The sequence below is a fragment of the Mesitornis unicolor genome, unplaced genomic scaffold (assembly GCF_000695765.1).
Source record: "Mesitornis unicolor isolate BGI_N332 unplaced genomic scaffold, ASM69576v1 scaffold24651, whole genome shotgun sequence".
In the NCBI taxonomy this organism is placed as follows: domain Eukaryota; kingdom Metazoa; phylum Chordata; class Aves; order Mesitornithiformes; family Mesitornithidae; genus Mesitornis; species Mesitornis unicolor.
Window position 1 is genome coordinate 1,854 of NW_010164791.1, and position 21,445 is coordinate 23,298.

The following is a 21,445-nucleotide window of genomic DNA, read 5'->3' on the forward strand; positions in this document are numbered from 1 at the left end:
ATAAACAAACTGCGGCAGAGAAAGCCGTTGAGATGGTTTTATTTAGCTACCACCTATGCTGAACCATAGAAGTTAAACGTGTCCCCCAGCAAAAGCTCTGCAGCAGGAGACACAATGTACCCACCGGCTTCTCTTCGGTGCTGTGACCCTGCATTTTGGCATTCCCCTGTGTTTATGAGCCGAGATGTCCGTGCTGGTGCTTCTGCTGTCACACTGCAGTGTCACACTCGTGTCGCACGTGGGTTAATTCAGGTTCTGTGTCCAATCGTGCCCGCAGGTTCCTGGGTGGAGCTGCACTTCAGCAGCAATGGGAGCGGCAGCGGCAGCAGCGCCACGGCGGGGAGCCAGGAGCAGGTCCCTGCCTCGCTCTCCATTCACAACGGGGACATGGAGAAGATACTCCTGGACGCACAACACGAGTCTGGGAGAAGCAGTTCAAGGGAGAGTTCACACTGCGACAGGTAAAGAAAATGCAGAGTAAAGGTTGCTGTTACACAAAGCCGTCGGTAAGCGCGAGGGGCAGAGATGCAGAAATGCATACGAACACGTGTGTGTGTGCATGTACACACAGAGAGGAAAGCTTCGTCTTGCAGAGACTGGTATTTAAATACTGCAGTAATGCTTGGGCAGAAGCCTGTGCTGCAACCCAAAGAAGTTCCAGGGGAGAGGACTCAGAAGCTGCTCCCACCTCATGAAGGTGTCAGTGGGGTTTTGGTGCATCCCAATGAAGTGCAGCAGCTGAACTCGCCCACGGGTGCACTGCTTGTGCCCAGGCAGCAGCCTGCTGCTGGTAAATAAAATACCTCTGGAGCTGTGTGTGGCTGTTCTGAGGGGGCTGTCCTTGTGCAAGCAGTGTCAGGGCTGTTTGGGAGAGCACGCAGCGCTGCTGACACCACTGCCTCGACAGCACTGCCAGGAACGGTGCTAAACAGCAGCTTGTGGTGAGGTGCAGCACGTAACGGTTCTTAGGTCATTGCTAAAGAGTTGTCCTGTGTCCAGTTTACAAAAGATTTGGAGTGTAACACAACAAAACAGCTTGCATGTTGTCACTCAGTGTTATCAATGCATTTATTTGATTTCTGGTGGGCTGTGAAGCCTGCAGCCTAAAGTTGAGGGAGACAAAACAGAGAGTAGGATGCAGAGCTTCCTGGCCTTATCTGGGCAGTTGGAGTGCAAAGCAAACCCCACTTTTATTCATCATTTGCTTATTTATTAAGTACCACGGGTCAAACCATGCAGCCTCACAGGGTAAAACCAGCTCAGTGCAGCGAGCTCCTTGGTGTGCTGTTAGAAAATGAGAATTACTGAGGGTGATGGCTGGGTGGTGCTCTTCAGAACTGCTCTTACGAGCTGCTGGTGTGTGCTGTAAACCATGCCATAAGAAATGTAAGGAGCTGTTACGTGTGCTTCCTCCTGGTGCAGCCCTCCGCGGTCCCAGACGCCTCAGGACAGCCACAGAGCTGCAGAGATAGAGAGCCACAGCAGCGGAGAAAAGAACAGCTTTCAGGTAAAAACCTCATCTCGCTCTGGGAGAGACAGGTACTTACTGTCAGCATTAGGAAATGAGAGGTGGAGACTTGAGCAACTCGGTAATTTAGAGTAATCCCTGCAGAATCAGGCTTTGTGGTGATGAAAAAACACTTATAAAGCACTTTGAGGAGTGAAGTATTGAAAGTATTTAAGTGAATTTCTCTGCTCTCCCAAAGACTTGCTGTGTTACCTGGGGTACATCACCCTCCCTGCACTGTTTACATACAGAGAGATACTGGGTTTTCTTAATTTGCAATATATTCCTTGCCTGTGACTTAATTCTCACAGGGTTAGCAATTAGAAATCAAGATGATGCTTCACTTCTCATGAGGAGAAGTAGCCATGTATGATAAACTGGCAGAGGCTTGCACAGTATTTAACCTGTGGGGTGTCAACCTCGTACGGTTTCTGAATCACACAGCTTTATCAGTAATAGAGAATTTAATCAGGTCTCAAAATGACACGAAATGAGCTTGGTCCCATTGCTGTTTGCTTTACCTGAAACTCTCCCCATCTTCTACAACTGAATTGCCACCTCTAGCTTAGCTAAATGCATTACTGCAAATTAATTACTGTTGTATTTCCAGAAAACCCTTCAGATGTTTCAAGATCATAACTTAGCCTTTGAGAACAAATAATCAGAAGTCAGAAAACCACCCGAATTCAAGCTGCCTGGCCAATGTTACTTCTATTCTTAAGCGTGTGTGTGCATACCCAGCTGTTTTAGTTCTGCCATCAGATGCTATTTTTATCTCAAGACCTTGGCTCTTTCAGTGCACACGCATTAAGCAAGAAACTATGTTCTTATTCAGCGTTGATGCTGTAATTCACTTGAAATCAGAGCCACTGTTTGGGGTTTTTCTGCCCAGATGTGTGCAGTGGGCTCTCTTCAGCTGCCTTCCCCACACTGCCCCAAAGGCCAGCAGGAGTATCCCAGAATATGAGGAGTTGGAAGGGCCCTGGAAAGCTCCCCCAGTGCAACCCCTGCCAGAGCAGGATCACCAGAGCAGTCACACAGGAACACGGCCAGGGCTTTGGGTGTCTCCACACAAGGAGACTCCACAACCTCTCTGGGCAGCCTGGGCCATGCTCCAGAACCCTCACACTCACAAACTTTGGCCTCATCTTCAGCTTGAACCTCCTGTGCTCCAGCTTGGGACCATTGCCCTTGTCCTGGCATTGGCCATCCCAGAGCAGAGCCTGGCTCCTTCCTCCTGACACTGCCCTTTCCCAATGGATCCCCATGAATGAGGGCACCCCTCAGTCTCCTCTGCTCCAAGCTGAAGAGCCCCAGCTCCCTCAGCCGCTCCTCAGCAGGAGATGCTCCACTCCCTGCATCATCTTTGTGGCCCTGCTGGACTCATTCAAGCAAAGTAGTTTCCCCAAAGGTCCCCAAAGCTAGGAGTAGTTTCCCGTGGTTTAATTAGCTTGATGAAGGGTCTTCTGATAAGTATGGTGAGTTTTGAGTGCAGGCAGAAAGCTGCTGCTGCCAAACGCCAGCCAGACGTGTGCACTGGGGAGATTTTCAGATCCTGTGTTCAGTGCAGGGCTCTGGCATTTCACTTCCAGGGGGGTCTTGACTATCACTGTCCTGACTATATCCCACTATGGGCTGTGGATGTGGGATACAGCATTTCCGTTTCCATTCCCATCCTGCTCTGGAGATCTCCCTCCTCCCCTGCTTGTTACCTGGGATCTAAATACATCAGTACCAGTGGTGCCTGATATCGGCTCCTTCTTTCAGTCTGAAGAGGATTTCCTGGAAAGGAGGAAAGAAGTGGAAAGGCTCCTGAAGAAGAACGCGGACTGGATCTGGGACTGGTCCAGCAGGCCCGAGAACATCCCCCCAAAGTGAGTGCTCCCCGAGGGGGGTGGGCTGTGTACCCCGTGAGCCCCGCTCTGGCCGTGTCTGGTAACGCTGCCCCTCTGCTGCTTCCTCACAACCAGGGAGTTCCTCTTCAAACACCCCCGGCGCACAGCCACGCTCAGCATGAGGAACACCAGCGTCATGAAGAAAGGGGGCATTTTCTCTGCGGAGTTTCTGAAGGTTTTTCTTCCGTCGCTGCTGCTTTCTCACGTGCTTGCCATTGGGCTCGGGTGAGTGGAATTCCAGATGAAGGTCGATGAAGTTTTTTAACCTGTGTTCTCTGACTTTAACCTGTGACTCAGCCTCCCAGCTCCCTCCTTGCCCCGCAGCAGGGGGATGGGTTGTGATGCAGAAAGCACTGTCTGAATGCATCGAGTTTTCCTTTTCTGCTTTTCTCACTCGTTGAGAATCTATCAAAATAACCAAGGGGCAGTGAGATTAGGAGTTATATATATAGATGAACTATAATTATACAAACACAATACTCAGATCCATTGAGATGTCACTTGTAATCTCGTAACTAACTGCAAAGGAAGAAGATAGTATTGGATATATTTTAATATTCACTCAGAGCTGGGAGGGACAGCAGAGAAGACAGGAGGTGGTTTTCTTTGGGTGATGTAGGGGTCAGACGATTCTTCTTTCAAAACAGCCCCACAGTACTTAAAATTAACTCGAAATGAATTTATCTCCTCCTGAAGTTGAAAGGGGTAACTGTGCAAGGTGGAAGAAAAGCAGAATAGAATTCTTCTTCCAAAATAATTGGAGTTTGGAGGTGTACGTACTTAGTTTCTTCCTGGTCACTTCTACCACTGCTGCAAACCTGCATCATTGCAGTTCAGAAAGAGTGAGGAACAGTGTCATGTCTTCAAGAAGTGCTTGTTGTGGTATCAGTAAAATAGTTACTTTATATAACTTAATAATTTATGTAAAGAATCATTTCTTGAAGCTGTATGTGAATGGAAGGTGCAGTGTGGGGCAGGTGTGAGAGCATAGCAAGCTGGGAAATACCAGAGAAACACGTGGAGATGAGGGTAAAATGAGCTTTACAGACTTCAGGTGTATTTAGCAAAGAGGAAAACTTGAGATAACGTCAGGAACAAGGCAATAAACACCAGACTGGGAGGCTCCTGGTGTTCTTGTGACCCCGTCCTTACCTCTGCGTCCTGGCACTGAGGGACCAGCAACCGGACCAGTGTCAGCATCACTTGGTTTGCCCCTTTAACGGCAGCTGGCCCAAAACACAAGGAGCAATCTGATGAGAAAAGAGAGTGTTCCTGACGTGCTGTACCTCCCTGCACAACCTGACCGTGTGTGTGTGACCCGCAGGGTGTACATCGGGAGGCGCCTGACGACCACGGCCTCCAGCAGCAGCTTCTGAAGGGACGCAGGAGGGAAGGGCAGAGACGGCCGAGCTGCGGGGTCACTGCTGCTGCTGCTCCCCTGCTCCTGGCTCAGGGAGCACGGGAAGAGACGCTGAAGCTTCCGTATCGTACGTAGTCCTCCGGATCAACTCGTAGAGCATGTGTCAGGCGCATTACATCTCCTGTATTGCTTTGTAGTGAAGTCTCTTTGAAAATTGAAGTAACTCGGTGTTTAAAAACCATCCTGCAGCTGGGATTCAGCCCGGTGTCAGCTCCTCTGCACCACAGCCGTGTGGATATTCAGTGCTGCTGTGACCGGGACAGCAAGGGATGAGCCCCACGCGTGGCCTTGCGTATCACAGGCGGGAATTCGAGAGCTTTCGCCTCACCCGGGGCGGTTTCTTCCTTCCTTGGGTTCTGCTCAGCTCTCCTGTGCTTTTGGGTGAGATGGGGAGCGTTGAGACAGGGGGAGCTGGGAGAAATTCGGCTGGGGGTGAAGCTGCCGCCGCTTTTCACTGGTTCAGTGTGACGCACAACAGCCTCCATCGCAATTTGGACTTCAGTGCCTAATAAACAGCTGCTTTGCAAAGGCATTTATCTAACTCACCACTAGTAGAGGTTCCTCTGTTGTATCTACTTGCAGACTATGGCTTCTCAGTCTTTTTATCTGTAAAATAATACATTTGCATCCTAAATTGCCTCATCCTTGTATAGATTAAAAAAAAGGGTTGCTGGCTTATTTGTTTTTACTAAAGGAATGCCTTTTCATCCAGTGATTTTACCTTATTTAATGAGAGAGAAAATGAACGTTTGCCAAAATCCCATGTTTTATATATTTAAATAAAAAGGTTCCTGATGGATCCAGAGGTTTCTCGTTCCTTTTTCTCCAACAATTGTCGAAGGGGGTGATGGGCTCTGTCTAAACAAGTTTGTCACCATTTACCTGTATAATAATTGATGTTTCTATAGGAAACCCCTTCGCTGCACATCCTTGAACTTGGCCATGGCTGCGCTGGGGGAATTCACCGCTTCCCCTGGGAGATTATTCCAGTGTCTGATGGATAGGTTGTTCCAATGATCTCATCGATCTCATGGTCAATAAATCTCTTCTGGAGTTCAATGGGGATCTCCCCAGCAGCACTTTGTGTCCAACTCCTGTATGTGAAACTGGACACAGGTTTTTTAGTCTGGTTACAGTGCTACACCAAAGCAGCACTGAAGCCATTGGTGTCAGTCGCTGTGGTCAGTGTAAATGACCATGGAATTCAGTTTAGCCTGAAGTCCCACTCCGGTCACTTCCAAACCTGTCCCAAGGAAGCAGACCTTGCACACCTCCACCTTCTCCCGTAGTTTCCACCTCGTAACCAGTGCCGAGTCCTCCCAATTTCTGCTCAGCACAGAACTGCGCTGCCCCTCTCAAACACACACATGAGCCTTGTGAAGCCCGGATTACACAGAAACCTCTCATGATTACAGGAACCCTTAAAAAATGCAGTGCTCACTTCAGCCCCTGGGAATGGGGCAGGAAGGATCCACCAGACCAAAGCAGTTTAATGCAGGTTCCAAACCCCTCACCTCCAGTTTCCAGCACAACTGCTGCTCTGCCACCTTTCCCTCAAAGCCAACCAGGGCCTGCGGTCACTCACATTTAGGACACGTTTTCCTGCTCTCAATGCCCTGAACTTTGGGCAAACCCCTGACCGAACACTGACTTTATCAAACTGACAAGAAAGTCTTTTTTTCTCTGGATAAAATGAAATGATAGGATTTTTCGTGAGTCATCAAAAACTATTTAATCGAAAGTGGTACAAGCAAATCAAGTTTTATATAATAGAAGATTTCACCATATCCTTTTTTCTTTTTACTCATACTCCACTTACATTTGCTGAAAAAATAGAGCAAAAATAGACAGCACTGATACATTCACCCAGAACGAACAGAGCTTGCCCAGTCAGGCCATGACCACCAAACCACCTCAAACAGAAATACAAACAGCCTGCAGGGCGCTCGTTCGGCCGCTCAGCGCACAAACCCCTCGAGTCGTCAAAATACACAGAGCAAGGCCAGGTAAACATTGAAAATTTATTCAACTTTTTGGTCAAAATCATCGAACAGGTTATGTACAATCCCATGGCGTCCGCTCCCGTCTGAGGAACGGGGTCGCGCCCGACGCTCCAGCGACCCGGGAGCTCCGCGTTTGCAGATTTTCAAACAGCGTCACAACGAGATACAGGGTAAGGGGTTGTCATTTAAACTTCACTCTCGGGCTCGCCGCGACCCGGAGCTGAGCCCGCATACGCAGATCTGGTTCAGGCATCGTAGCGCACCTTCATCTTACCAAACCGGAGTGTAACCGGAGCGTGACCCGGTGTAAACCACGCCTCTGCGCTCCTCGGGGAGCCCCAGGGGTCGCGTTTGTCAGCGCTGCCCGTTTGCAGGCACGTTTTGGGGGCAATGTCTAAGTACGTGACGCTACCAAGGCGCTGGCGCGGCTCTGGGGACGGCTCCTCCCCCAGGCTGGGGGGGGAGAGGAGGGCGGTGCCTCTCAGGCCTCTTTGGGGGAAAAAGAATGAAAATAAGAAGAAAAATGGAAAAAAAAAAAGAAAAAAAAAGTACCTAAGGCTTAAAAGAAGTCACCAAGAACGGAGCCGCAGCCACCGCCAGCTCAGGGCCCAGCGCCGACACCGCGGCGGAAATTCGGGACAGCCACCGCGCGTCAACCTGCGCTGGCTTGAACGGCGCCGTGAAACAGCGTCACGGCAGGTGTTCAACAGAAACGCTGTCCTTGTGACGAGCAGTGAAACGTAATGCACGTGAGGTCTGTCTCTAGCGTCAGAGGCATCAGAGAAAGGGCATTTTCGTCTCCAGAACTGGGTACCTGCTTCGCGTCCTCCTGCGCAGGGCGGTCACGTTCTGTTAAGGCTGTGGATGTCGGTGTCCGACCTTCGTGATCCCTACTGGGTACACAGAGAGCATTTACAACAAAAACCAGTGCAGCTTCAACTAAACAACCGTTTCCTGGAAACTCTCAGGTTAGAATTCGAAATACTACACAAAACAGTTCGCATTAGTCTGCCAACAAAAAAAACCAAAAACAAATCAACGTTCGGGGCAGAAACGTGTCCAGTTCGCCCACCAGAATTATTCTGCACAATCTCGGTACATGCATTAAAAAAATAAAAAGACTGAATACATAACCTTCAGCTTTAAAAACACTTTCGATAGTTTGTTACTTTATTAAGTGGTTGACACCAGAAGGTGTGGTTATAGATACAGGTGGTGAGTAAATATTCATGGAAACCTGTCTACGAACCCAACTCGAGACCTACCTAAGTGCTCCGAGGTAAAAACACCTACGCCTAGATACAGGCCAGAGGAGGAATGTGTACAGGCAGTAAGCACAATATATGTTTTGAAAGGCCCAAATATTACAGCAGAGAAAGAGCGCGAGAGATAGAAATTACATTTTTATGACAATTTTTTCCTCTTGGGTGTTCAATTTTTGGTCTATAAACTGGAAAGGAAGGCTCAGACTGAAATAAATACACGTGTTAGAGCGTTGGCCTTAGCGAGCACTGCCCTTCGGTTCTGCCGCTCCAGGGGGTCTCCCGAAAGCTGCGACCGCCGCTCCCGGCCCCGGCGCGGGCAGAACCACCCCGGGCGCTCCAAGACCAGGCCAGATCCTCTCCTTTGCTAAAGGGAAGTGAGAGCGTCAGTGTTCGTCACCAGCAGACATCGAGGCCTTCTCTTTCACAGACAACGACTCGGCTGAACGATGCGAGACGACGGCCGTCCCCACGTCGCGCCACCCTTAGTTAATTTTGTCCTGGAATATATACAAGTTATTGGTGGCGGCTACGGCGATGATGTTCTCCACGGGGTGCCACGCCGTGTGCAGGATCTTCTTGTTGAAGTCCAGGCTGTCGACGCTGATCTCGTCCTTCTTCCTCTTGCCGCCCGTGCACACCTTGCGCGGCTTGAGGATGGCGCGGGGCTTGCTGCTCTCGCGGGACGCCTCCAGGGTGATGTCCCGGCGCGTGCTGCGGTCAAACATCCGGAAGAAGTTGTTGTAGGAGCCGGTCATGATCGCGCTGCGGGAGAAAGGCAAATCTGAGCGGGTTTCGGGAACGGCAGAAACGACCCGGGGCTTCTGCACAGAAACGAGTCTGCTTCTGGACAAGGCAGAGGCGAAGCTGCACCTGAAAATGCTTTCATGCATCCAGCATCCAATGAACGACTTGTTCACAGCTCTCACAAAAAACAGGCTTGAAATTGAGGCCCAGTTGTTCATTATTTTCTCTATCTCTACCACCTGAAACTGGAAAAGCCGCTTCCCACACAGCAGAAGTCCCACGGATTGTTCAAATCACAGCCACCTCACCCCTGTAATCTTATTGACTGACACACACTGTCCTCATGGCACTCAAAAATTAACAACTGGGAGACACTACCACCACAAGGTAAACCACTCTAACTGCACTGGGAGAAATATCCTGTCTTCTTCACAGGGAGGTGAGCATCACAGCTTCTACAACTGATGTTCTTATAATGTGCTCACACAAGATGGCCTTGCCTTGACCTTCCCCCCCTCCAAAAAAGTGTGACTGGGGTTGCTTGAACACACAGAAATAAGCTCAGTTTCTCTGCATTTCAGATGAGGGAAAAAAACATACACGAGTTCTTTTGTGCTTTTTATGTTAGATAATGTCAATATTGCTGGCAATTTACTATTCTTTTTGTAAACGGACTGGGGCAGTTTGATTTCTCCTCCCAGTAAGTCAAAGCCACTTGCAACCTCGGCCACTTGCGACCCGGTATTTTGTCCTATTATTTAGGTATGTACAGTCTTATTATTATTTAGGTATGTATTTCCTTCGGTGGTGCTCACTGAAGGAACTGGTCCTGAAGCAGCAGGAGCACACCCCCAATCTCAACCCTCTCAGCACAGCACCTTCAGCGGGTTTGGCTTTGCTGACCCTGTGCTCAGCTGAGATCTGACCTTCCCCATCACTGCCCCCATCTGAACTACGCGGTGGATCTTTTGTGCTTCAATATCTAACAGATTTAGGCCAAAGCTCGCTCCACAGGCTGATCCTGTAACCATCACATCAAAATCTCTTCATCAAACAGCCTGCAAGGGTTTGGTAGCAGAGCAGTCACTGGTTTGGGTGTTTCAGATACACCCATGGAACTCTACAAAAGCCCAAATTGTGCCTGAGCTGAGGCCACACAGAGCACCCAGATCCAAGATCTGGATCCACCACAACTGCACCCATGGGCTCTGACAGCGTCCAACAGGGAGCTGCTGTTACCACAGCCACGGCGGGGAACAAACCCCACGTAGGGCAGTGTTCTACAGCGCTGCCACCGCCTGCAGGCAAGACGTGAGTTACCACTGCCTGCAACAAGTGTGAGCATCACCTAACGCACGTCTGTCTTCTTTAGCCTAACAAAAACATGGGAAGAGGACTCAACTTGCAAGACACTGAATGTGTGCTCTTGCATGCACCTTGAGAATGAAACCACGTCACGTTTTCATGGCTTGGCTGCATGAAACTTCACCCATAACTCGTATTAGAAGCAACCTGACACACAAAAGCCTATTCCACTTCTGCAGCTGGAGGGTGGAGGATTAAAGAATGAAGCCTTTTTGCAAAAAAAAAAAAAAAACCCAACTGATTGGAATTTAACTAATTACAACATTTGAGTTCAGTGCTTGTGGCTTACAAGACTGGAAATGAAATCCCTAATGCTGAGGGAAAAACAAGAAACCAACCCAAACCGAGCGGCCAACCTACCTATCAGAACCGTTCCAGCAGCACTCAAACTTGTCAAAGATGCAGTCGTTCTCGTAGAGGGAACAGAGCTTGCTTCGGAGATACTCGTGAACCTTGTCGGAACATTTAAACTGGTGTTAGGTATCAAGAAAAAGCAGAGAAGGGCAAAGAAAGGGTGTTTAAGAGAACTTGAAGACTTTACTTGATACGTCTCTACAGGCCTGTTTTCCATGTTGAGATCCCAGACTTTCACAGAAAGGTAATCTCTCGTCATCATGTATCGGCCACTGTGGCTGAATTTGACATCCGATATCGAGGAGATTATTTCTGAAAAAAATGATCTGCTGCTAGGATCCTCGGGTTCTTCAAAAACTGCAGACAGAAAACACAATGACAAATGAAAACAGCACCAGGATTTACAGCTCCAGACACTTTTCTGAACTGTGAAAGTTTTGAATGAATAGACTTGTTTCTTTTTAAGGAAGTTTTTGTAAATACTTTAAAAGTAATCTCTTTTTAAGCCATGTGAAGCTCTTGGCTGTTGCATTGCTGGATGCCCATCTCCAGCAACTGGGGCACAGCAGCAGCAAGCTCCACTTCGTGGGCCTTAGGGGTCAGTCAGAGAAAAGGAAGTTCAAAAGCAGCGGATGGGTCCACAACCACCACGACTGATCTACGAGTCACGCTGGACGAGAGCGGATGCAAACACCAGCATCCCAAACACCGCACCTTAACGTGTGACCCGTGCTGTACAACCTGCCTTTCTTTACATCCAAACACAAGCCGTACAACACAACCTACGTGAAATGAAACGCTAGCATCTGCTCCTGAAATGCAACTTGTGTGGTTTTAGAGAGCAGGTGAAGAAATACATTACTGAAGTCAACGAGCCAATCTCCGAAGTCAACATTTCATGACACAAGCCAACCTGAACTGTTTATTTCTTTTTTGAATAGACCCTTTTTAACAGGATGTTATTGAGTGACAAGCAGTAAAAAAATAAGTACAAAAAATAAGTGCTTCCAAGTAATTTAATGCAACACTAAGTCAAACAGATGGCATGGCCTAGTGTTCTACATTTCCTATTGCAAATATTTCCTTCCACCACCAGGACAACCTTTATCTGCCCTACAGAGAGCTCACCTGCAAATACCAGCGTGGCAGAACCAGTACCACTAAAGCTCACCTGCAAATACCAGCGTGGCAGAACCAGTACCACTAACACACCCCAACTGCAAGGAGGAGGAGGCTGCATGCAGGTATCCTTACGACTTTAACAGAAAACCTTTCCTCACCTCTCTACGTTTACGTGGCTCTGCAAACTAAAGAGCATTCACTTCCAGCCCTGGAAGCTCATTTCAAACACAGCACGTGTGCTCAAGAGTTAACTCTACCCTAGGAGCAGCACAGGGTCAGTCAGTGGATTCAGGCAGCGTCAGCCCAGTCTGTACCGCACTGAGGCGAGCACGCTGCCCTGAACTGGCACGTGACAAGACTCAAGAGTTAACTCTACCCTAGGAGCTGCACGGGGTCAGTCAGTGGATTCAGGCAGTGTCAGCCCAGTCTGTACCGCACCGAGGTGAGCACGCTGCCCTGAACTGGCACGTGACAAGCAGACACCTTTGAGAAGCACCAAGACTGAGTGTGGCCAGGAGACAGCTCTCACTGGTGCCACAGGCACTTGTCCCATCACTTTATGCTGCATAAATGGGCAAACGGAAGCAGAGGCAGCTGGTCAAATGGCTCATGCTGCACTTCTGCTGGCTGCTGGCCTAGAACAAGACAGTTAAAAGGGTCCATGCTACTCAACTCCCACCCTCACCTCGTGTGCTCTACCGAGGAGCAGAGCTCGGGACGTCTATGTATAAACACAACCCCTACATGCTCTATCTCAAACACAAAGCAAGAGGCCCAGAGCGGCGCCGCAGCCCCCTTACATTTGGAGTGCCTGTCGCAGAGCGCGGAGGAGCGCATGTCGCAGAGCCGGATGGTGCCCTTGCTGCTGCTGTACACAAAGACGTTGCAGTGGTGAGGGTGGAACTCCGCGGCCGTGATCACCTCCGTCAGCTCCTCCATGTTGGCAGGCTTAATATCTACTATATCTGGGAGGGCTCTGTAAAGGCACTCAAACCACTTCAGCAGATCATTATTAGAAAAGGTCAAAAATACCACGCAGAAAACCAGGGCAAGATCTTGATTTCCATTGTGTGCAAGCTACACAAAGTAAAGTGACCCGAGCAGATTTTAAAAAATATAATCTAGATTTTACAAATCAGCTTTAACAGATGCCGGAGATAATTTCAGACTCCTCTCAAGCCTCTTCTAACACTTCCTACTGAACACTGAACACACTTCATCTACTTACCTAAAGCCTTAGAAAAGTTCCATATGGCCCATTTAATATTTCATATTTTTGCAACTTTTCTTTTACTGCAGATTTGTCAATGTAGGACACACCATCAGTTTTGGATACATATGCTTGCAAAAAGATCTGAAGATTATTTCTGCAGTTAATGATATCATTTGGTTTGGACAAAACTTGAAGTGTGTTTTCTTTAAGAGAAGGGTCACTTAGACAAGAGACCTTAACCTTTGCAAAGGAGCAGCTACAGGAACACAGGATCTGCTTTGCAGGTCTTTCAACTCTCACTAAAGCCAGCTGAACTCCACAAATGAAGGATGCTCCCAAAATTCCTCAATTTCTCTTTAGAAATGAAACTCTCTATGATATTCCTACTGGTAATCTCCCACTGAAAGAATGCTTGCACTCAAGAATCAATGAGAGCATCCCAAGGTCTGCTTTCACGGTGTTAAACCTCCACATTTTACAATACCATATTTTAATCCCTACATTTAAACACCTACTCCAATTAGTAATATCAAAGTGATTCTCTTAAACATACACAACTCAGACGTGCCCCAGCGTTCCCAGCAGACAAAAAAGGATACTAAAACTTCTATCTGTGATTTCTAAATGCCATAGGTTAATTCTTAGGTCATCTGCAGACAGGTACGTTTCATGATCACTATTTACTGAAATAGAGTTTATGTGGTAAGTATGTGCATTTGCAAATATCCTTCTGGGACTTGCTTCTACCATTAGGTCCATGGGTTTCAGTATTGGCACCTGAAACACAAACAAGAACAAAGAAATTATGGCAGGGCCCAAGATCATCCACATTCCTGGAACAAGACACAATCCATCCAGGAGCTCCAGAACTGCTTTCACCACGTTCGTACCTCAGCCTGTTTGCATCAAACTGAAATGATTCAAATTAATCCAGTACTTTTATTAGACAGTTTTCTCGTCTCACCACTTGTGTTCTCAGCCTGGCCATGAAATCGAAAATGCGTTAATGGGAATGATCAGGAATGGTACTTGGAAATGCCAGGGGCTCTGTGCAAAGGACGCAGCTCTGAAGCGCTGCTTCTCCTCCACATCTACTTCTTCATAAACAAATGAGATTGTGTTTCTGTAACAAAAATATGCAAACAAGGCTCATAAAAGCGCTGTCCTCTGCTGGGCAGTTGCTGTGTTATGGGCCTCTGAAATAACGCACTTTTCTCCACGCTGCACTAAGACATCAGAGCATTGCACGAACACAGCAGGGTCAGCCCATGCTTTCTGTGAGCTGAGCCCCAGCCAGAGATACTGCTAAATGCTGCGTTTTCAGGCCTGAATAACAGCTTCTTGTTATATTTTATTGCTCTCAATAAACCAGTGTATCTTTTCCTACAGCTGGAATATACTGAGGTGGATGCAGGTGGCCTCTGACAAAGTATTTTAATTTTAAAAAACAGTTTAAACGTCAAATCCATTCTAAATATGCTAAGATGTTAAAAAAACCCAAAACAACAACAAAAAAAACCCAACAAACTATTGGAAAGCTAATTACATAAGATTATAATCATGAAAGATGAAAGTTTGCCTCAAGTTTCCCAAAGGAAGTTTATTAAACATAGGTAGATAGGGAGGTAGATAGGTGGGTAGATAGGGAGGTGGGTGGGTAGGTAGGTAGGTAGATAGGCAGATAGGTAGGTAGGCAGGTAGGTAGATAGGCAGATACGTAGGTAGGTAGGCAGGCAGGCAGGTAGGTAAGCTGGTAGGTAGGCAGATAGGTAGGTAGGCAGATAGGTAGGTAGGCAGATAGGTAGGTAGGCAGATAGGTAGGTAGGCAGATAGGTAGGTAGGCAGATAGGTAGGCAGGTATAATCAAGTGCCTCCTTTTTTTATAAAAGTTTTCAACAAACCTGACCAGGACATCATTTTCCCTCTACACATTTCAGCCGACAACTGTGGGATCACAAAGGTAGGGAGCACATGCAAAAAGGTATTTAAAGTCAACGGCAGAAACGTACCCGTAGTGCTGTGATTCTGAAAGGATCCCTAAGTCTTCCATCTTCATCTTTTAAATTATAACCTTCGGCTCTTTTGTCCCTTTCACTTATTTTCCATAATTTAATAGTTTTATCTAAAACCAAAAATTCACATGCTTGAGAATGAACTACATTCAAAACAAAATCACTAAGTAACGGAGTCAGCAGAGTGCGTATTATTATTATTATTATTATTACACAGTGAAAATGGCATATATCCACAGGTGCTTTTCAAAGCACACGTGATGTTTTGGTGTTGGAAAAGCAAAGAGAGCATTGTAACCACAGTGCTTCAGTTTCAAGTGTTTTTATTAAAACTAAAAAAGTTACATTTCACAATGAGGATGATCAAGGTGAATTCAGACTCCTGCTACAGTTCAGCACACTGGGAACTCGTTCACACAGAAACGACAAAGCAGAGTCAGAGGGTACGTGACCTGACAGCACGGGCAGTAAATCCACAGGGTGCAGCTCTGCCTCGTCTGGTGCTGCTTCATTATTTCTACATTTGCAGAGCATTACAACCAGAACATATTTTGCATATAACTACAAAAGACATTAAAACAACCCCAAAACACTCTAGGAAAACCCCACAAGTGGATCACAGGTGAGACAAAATTCAAATGACATTGGAAGTTTTGTGCAAAAAGAAAGCGTCCTTACCATTTGTAGACAGCAGGAAATGAGCAGCGTTCTGTTGTGGTAACCACCTAATTTTATTAATTTTTTCCTCAATTTCTAGACTTTTCAAGTAGTCAAACTCAGGTTCATGACTCTGAAAGGTACTGTAAACATTATATTCTCCCCTAGAATGAGGACGGCTTTTATTCTGCAAGAAAACATAATATTTCTTGAAGCTGACGTTACCTGGTTCATTAGGCACTGCACATACAAATAACAGAAACAGTGAATAGCTTTTTACAACAGACATTGATGAACTGATGTTGTTACTCCATGATACCGTATCTAGTTTATCAACATAGTGCACACACACTTCCTTTTACAAATGTACCCTTACACATAAGTGTGGGTGCACTCAGGGGTAACACATGGAAACGCTTCAGAGAGGGGCGCTGCCTGCACAGACCTGGGTTTGTCTGAGAGCCCCGGGCAGTGGCACAGAACTGGAGCAGAGGAGTTACCCATGTCCCAAATCCTACACCTCCAATCCCTGGGATTGGGTTTGCACTTCACCTCAACTCCATCCCCGTCCTTTTCCACAACTCATTCCTCTCACCACCACAATATGGACATAATGTGGGGTGTCCTTTTAATGTGTTAAAGGACAGAGTAAATACATGTTTTTTTATAAACACATGGTCACACAAAGTTATTCTGCTGAAGGCTCAGCAAGATCAAGTTCAAGCATAAGATCCAGCTCCTCTCATTTTAAAACACAGTGTCCACAAGTGGTATCAAGGCTCATATTTAAGCTTTGACAGCTGTTTTTATGATACAAACTCGAAGGCTGGAATTACGACGTTTCCTGTAGTGCTCATCGTGATGTACCAAGGACTGTGCCTGACACACTCGCATTTCCCCTCACACAACTAGAAGCTGGCTTTGTCTTGACCTCACTTGGTAGATGCGGTAGTGAGGAACAGAGATCAAGGTCACAAGTATTCCTAGATTTGCAGTATCAGCTTTGAGGCAATGAATTACCAAGCTGTGCACATGAGTCAGTGCTGGATAAAGACTCACGTCTGGAGAGCAGGCCCTTGTAGAGCCACAGTGCCCAGGACTTCTGAGAACCAAACTCCCCAAACACCACTGGGAATCTCTCACTTGAGCAGCACAAATCCCTCGCTGCCAAGGCAGGCAGTGGTCAGCGCAGGGAAAGTGCTCCCTGCGCCCTGACAAGACCTGGCGTGGGAAATGCAGCGGTGCCAGCACCGCGGGCTGCCAGGCCAACGCACAGCTGCAGGGACAACCTTTGCTCTGCACCCTCCTCACCCTGCCATGCTCCGCTCGGCAACGCTGATAAGCTCATTCCAGCTGGGATTGCTTCCTGCAGTCTCCCACAAGCATGGGGTTTTAGTTCATTCGGAGACTTTACGTTATTTTACCCCCTACTTGTCATTTAACTCTTGAGCATTTTGGCCAGGACTTTCTCAAGTCCCACCAGGCAGTACAGTTCCCTACATAAATTACCTCGCCATCCGTGTTTTGAGCTGGCTGCCCTGCCTGGCACCAGGCTTGCTCTTTACTCACACGTTTGGTTGGGATAATCAGTGCTTCGAGCTGAAATGATGAGTTCAGGGTGTGATGCACACCACCGCAGCCCGCCTTCCCAAATTAAAATGTGTGGTAAATTTTATAACTGTCTAAAGTTGTTATTAACCTAGTGTAAAATCCACAGTGTTTAACAATACTGGCTGTGGGGTTTTATTAAGGTTCCAGGATTATACAATTTGATTTTTTTTCCTCCACTCCAGAAATCCTGCAGTTTTGCACACAAGAGAAACAACCCTTACGCCCAACTCCTCCCTACAGTTTGTGTATGCTCCCAAGGAGACAAGTCGAATACTCCTGTGTGAGCAGCCTGGCTTGGTATTTTACTTTACCCTGTGAGGAAATGGCGTGACAGCTGGGTGTGACAGACAGAACAAGTGAGCACCGACAGCTGAGCCCAGCCCAGGACAGGCCCACCCTGAACAGGGCACAGGGAAGGTCACAGGGGGACACTCTGACCTTGATCCCTCTGTGCCTTAGTTAAGTCTGTACAGCAGAATAAATGATAAATGAGCCATGCCTGGGTGTCACGGGATAACATTTCAGCAGCTTTTCCAGCAACAGTATTTTCATTTCACCACCTCTCAAAATCCTCGCAGTGAAATTGCTAAGTCACCTTTGGGAAAATGTTTTATAAATAGCATCACAGTGGGGATGAAAGGCAAAACACTGGAAAGCTGTTTGCTAACTGAGCATCGCTGGTACGACAACGAAAGAAGTGGGATTCTGCTGAAAAAAACACAGCTCCTAAAGATCAGACTACAGTAGTAGAATTCATGCCCAAACAAGCTCAATTAAAAATCCACCATCAATTTGGGTATTTCTGATCCAGAAGGCTCAAATCCTCATCAGTTCTTCAAAGGATAAACCTGATCTCAGGTAGCAGGCGAGAGGGTGACAACTGCCATGGGGAATATTGACCTTTTAGAGAACACAATTCCAGATTTCTCCCAGACACGACAGTAAGTTTTCAGCATTTAGTGCACTTCTCCAATACACAGGATTTCTTTGGATAGAAGAGCTCAGTGATGCATCCACGCTGGTGAACGCCAGGACACGTTACGGCACTCACACAGCTGAACACTGCAGAGAGCCACCGCAGAGCTATGCCACTGGGGACAGAGCATCTTCCTACCCTCGCACTGAAAACTGGAGTAGTAGCTGCTCCCACTGCTTGCGATTCACAGGACAATAAAACACATCAGATCCTTAATTCTTCAGGTTTTGAACCATCTCATCCTTAACACGTATCCTTTTTTAGAGGCTGTCCTTACACCGCCTTCAGAAGCACTAGGTAAAGATGAGGAGAAAGTCCAGAGGCAACTCCAGGTACTTACACAGACAGATCTCTATATTTTTGGGACTTTTTCTTTGTTTTGAAGTGGAGGATAGGAAGAAACCACCACCAAACCAATTTACCCAGTTAAACACAAGGCAGATATTTAGAAATTTGGCTAATTTAGGGTTTTCTGAGAAAACTATGCAACCTCACAGCACGCTAAGTTGAAGTGAGACTGTGCAACACAAGAACACCGTAGTACCAGCACTTTCAAGTCACTGACCTCTTGTTCCCTTTGAAATATAACCACTCTGCCACCTTTGTCTCCTGTTGCAAGCAGATCACCAGAGTAATTAAATTCAACCGTTGAAATAATATCAGCTGTAAACAGAACAGAAAGAGAACAGCACTGTAATGTGTCAGGCAAATCAAGACATTTCAAGACTTGAACACAAAACAAAATTACAACTCATTAATGCAACAGTAAAACTTCTCAATTTACATCATCGGTATCCAGAAATAAAGTCACGTTTCTGAGCTCAACAAAATTTTATTTACAATCTAAACCACTTCCTCATTTCTCAGTTTCTGAAGCTTTCGAGGGCTTCAACCATAAAAGAGAAGGTGTATTATTGTTTTGGGAACCCAAACTGTGCATTCCCCCTGCTGTCAGTAAATGCTGCAACACCTCAGAGATGTGCCTGCACAAAAGCCAGAACCCAAAGTGGTTCCTCTGGGAGCAGCACCTACTCAGCTCAGGAACCTGAACCGGACATACCCCTGATGCCAAAGGGGGGAAATGAACAAATAAATACACTAAAATTCTTCCAGCTGAGCTTCCTGAACCAACTCTGTGCAGATGCAGCAGCACGAACACAGCAAACAGGGCAAGGGTGGCTGCAGCCGGAGGATGGGAGAGCAAAGGCAAAGGCTGCAGCACCTTCAGAGCCCTGGGCGCTGCTGACAACCAGTGCCTGTTCACCCCGCACATCACAGCTCAGCTCTGGGGGTGGCAATAAAGAAATAATTGCCATTAAACAACCGCTAACCCAGGGCAGGAGAGATAAGGGGCCATAATTGTCTGTCACAGGTTTCAGGCATACGAGAACTAAACCAACAGAGCACTCGGCAGGAAATTGTGAGTAAACATTGATCTGTACTGAGGGCTGGGGGCCATGCAAATACTTCATCATTGTGCAGGTATAAAAACTAAGATTTGAGGTTTATGATAGCAATTGGTTTCAGTGGAGACTGGATGAAAACGACTTTCCTGTATTGGTTTTGATGTGCTATCTTCTAAATTCTTTTCAGGAGTCCCCCACTCTTACGAGGAAGGTGATTAGGAAGCCTAACCGGTTGGCCAATATACAACTCATATTCATCTTTTATTAACAGACACCTTTGAAACACTTCTTTCCTGGTATAAAGATGATGATTTACCTTCTTTGGTTAAAAAAAAAACAAAACTAAAACAAATCAACTTTCTACAGATTATCGTAGCCTTCAAAATCACACCACTAACCTGCTTTTGGACATACTTTTACATTCATCTTTCTTTAAGAGGTTATGAAAAAATTCCATTTTGGTAAAAGCCAGGATGACAGCGAATCCCTAATCCTCAGCAGACCCAAAACAGCTAAGGGAAACTTGTCAACTGTAACGCTGATACACTACTGCACGTTCCCAGAGCTCATCCCATTTCCCTGCTGTGATTCAGTCTCAGCCCGCGCTGGCCCTCGGCCAGGCAAGGAATTATTCTGCATCCACACACACAGTGGATATCCATGGAAAGGTTGCTGTTAATTTGGAGATTTCTTCTTTCTTAAGCAGGAAAAACTTAAACAAGGCCCTTTTGTAACAATCTGCATAACGTAGGTATATGGTAATCCTGAAAACGTGTTAAAGCCAACTCATTCTTCCTGCCTGACAACCACGGGGAAAAGGAGATGTGTGAGAATTGAGATTCAACATCGAAACAAGAAATTCTGTGTGTAGCTAAACATTGCTGTTGGGCTTTAATACTGAGCCATGCTAATTACTGCCACAATTACATGTTTGCTTTATGCCCAATACAGGCTTAAATGGTGTGAGTATATAAATCACAGCCAGTTATTTGTAATGGCTTAAGAGTTTTATAGTTACAAATAGCAAATATCGTGGCATTAGCCAAGAATTTTGGACTAAAATGAGAGATGTAATCTCACTTAAATTGTACTCCAAGGCTGACAATAGTGCTAGGCTAAAAAACATTCCTACATCCCAATACACTCAATTATACACAGGAAAAAACCCCAAGCATTTCAAAAGACACCCCAGGAAAACAGTAAACTAAGGGGAAAAGAAACAACAGATGAGGAAAGCAGGGAAGCCACTGGATAATTCTGTGACGCCTTCCGTACTCTACTCAAACATTAAGTAGCCCTTGAGTTACAAACGTTTACCAGTAGCAAAATTAATATTAATATTAGATTTCTGATCTAGAATATTTATTTAGAATTATTAAATATAGAATATTTAATATTGAAATAAATACCTCAAAAATCTGAAAGCCATTCCAGCACAGATAATTTTTACCCTTTGAGAAATGAGTAAACGTCCTAGCAGAAATAAATGACTCCTTAACATACGCAACTATTTCAAACAAAGTCACAGAAAACACTTTTCCATGTAGTTTCAGAACAGGAAAAAGATGATGTTAATTTCTCCCAAGCACACTATCCAAGTATTTACTGAATTATTTGCTCAAAGTACACCAGGCACCATTCATGCTTTAACACGCTCGTAAAGTCAACACCAGCCATTATTTACTAGTGGTGACGTTCAGCCAAATGTAATCTTGGGTTCCTCTATCAACTGTGCAAACTTGCTACAACACAGCCACTACCCAAATTCTGGGGTTTGAAACCAAAAATACAGGGAGGGGAGGTTGAACAACAGGCATAAGCAAAATGCCTCCCTTTGAACTGAATGAATTTAAAACAGCTTTCCCTATAAACGTGCTTAATTAAAGCACAGCAAT

At 46.3% G+C, this 21,445-nt stretch overlaps 2 protein-coding genes across 2 annotated transcripts; one reads left to right on the forward strand and one right to left on the reverse strand.

Moving 5' to 3' along the window:
* Positions 1-277: 277 nt before the first annotated feature.
* BNIP3 (BCL2/adenovirus E1B 19kDa interacting protein 3) lies at positions 278-4,778 on the forward strand (the record flags this gene model as incomplete). Its single annotated transcript, XM_010194436.1, has 5 exons — positions 278-461; positions 1,423-1,507; positions 3,275-3,381; positions 3,478-3,627; positions 4,727-4,778. Coding segments are annotated over 5 exons (578 nt in total), but the record flags the coding sequence as incomplete, so codon positions are not given.
* A 3,794-nt stretch (positions 4,779-8,572) lies between these two features.
* On the reverse strand, positions 8,573-18,807 carry PPP2R2D (protein phosphatase 2, regulatory subunit B, delta; the record flags this gene model as incomplete). Its single annotated transcript, XM_010194437.1, has 8 exons — positions 8,573-8,852; positions 10,560-10,651; positions 10,741-10,910; positions 12,476-12,640; positions 13,488-13,665; positions 14,898-15,010; positions 15,579-15,744; positions 18,710-18,807. Coding segments are annotated over 8 exons (1,262 nt in total), but the record flags the coding sequence as incomplete, so codon positions are not given.
* Positions 18,808-21,445: the final 2,638 nt, after the last annotated feature.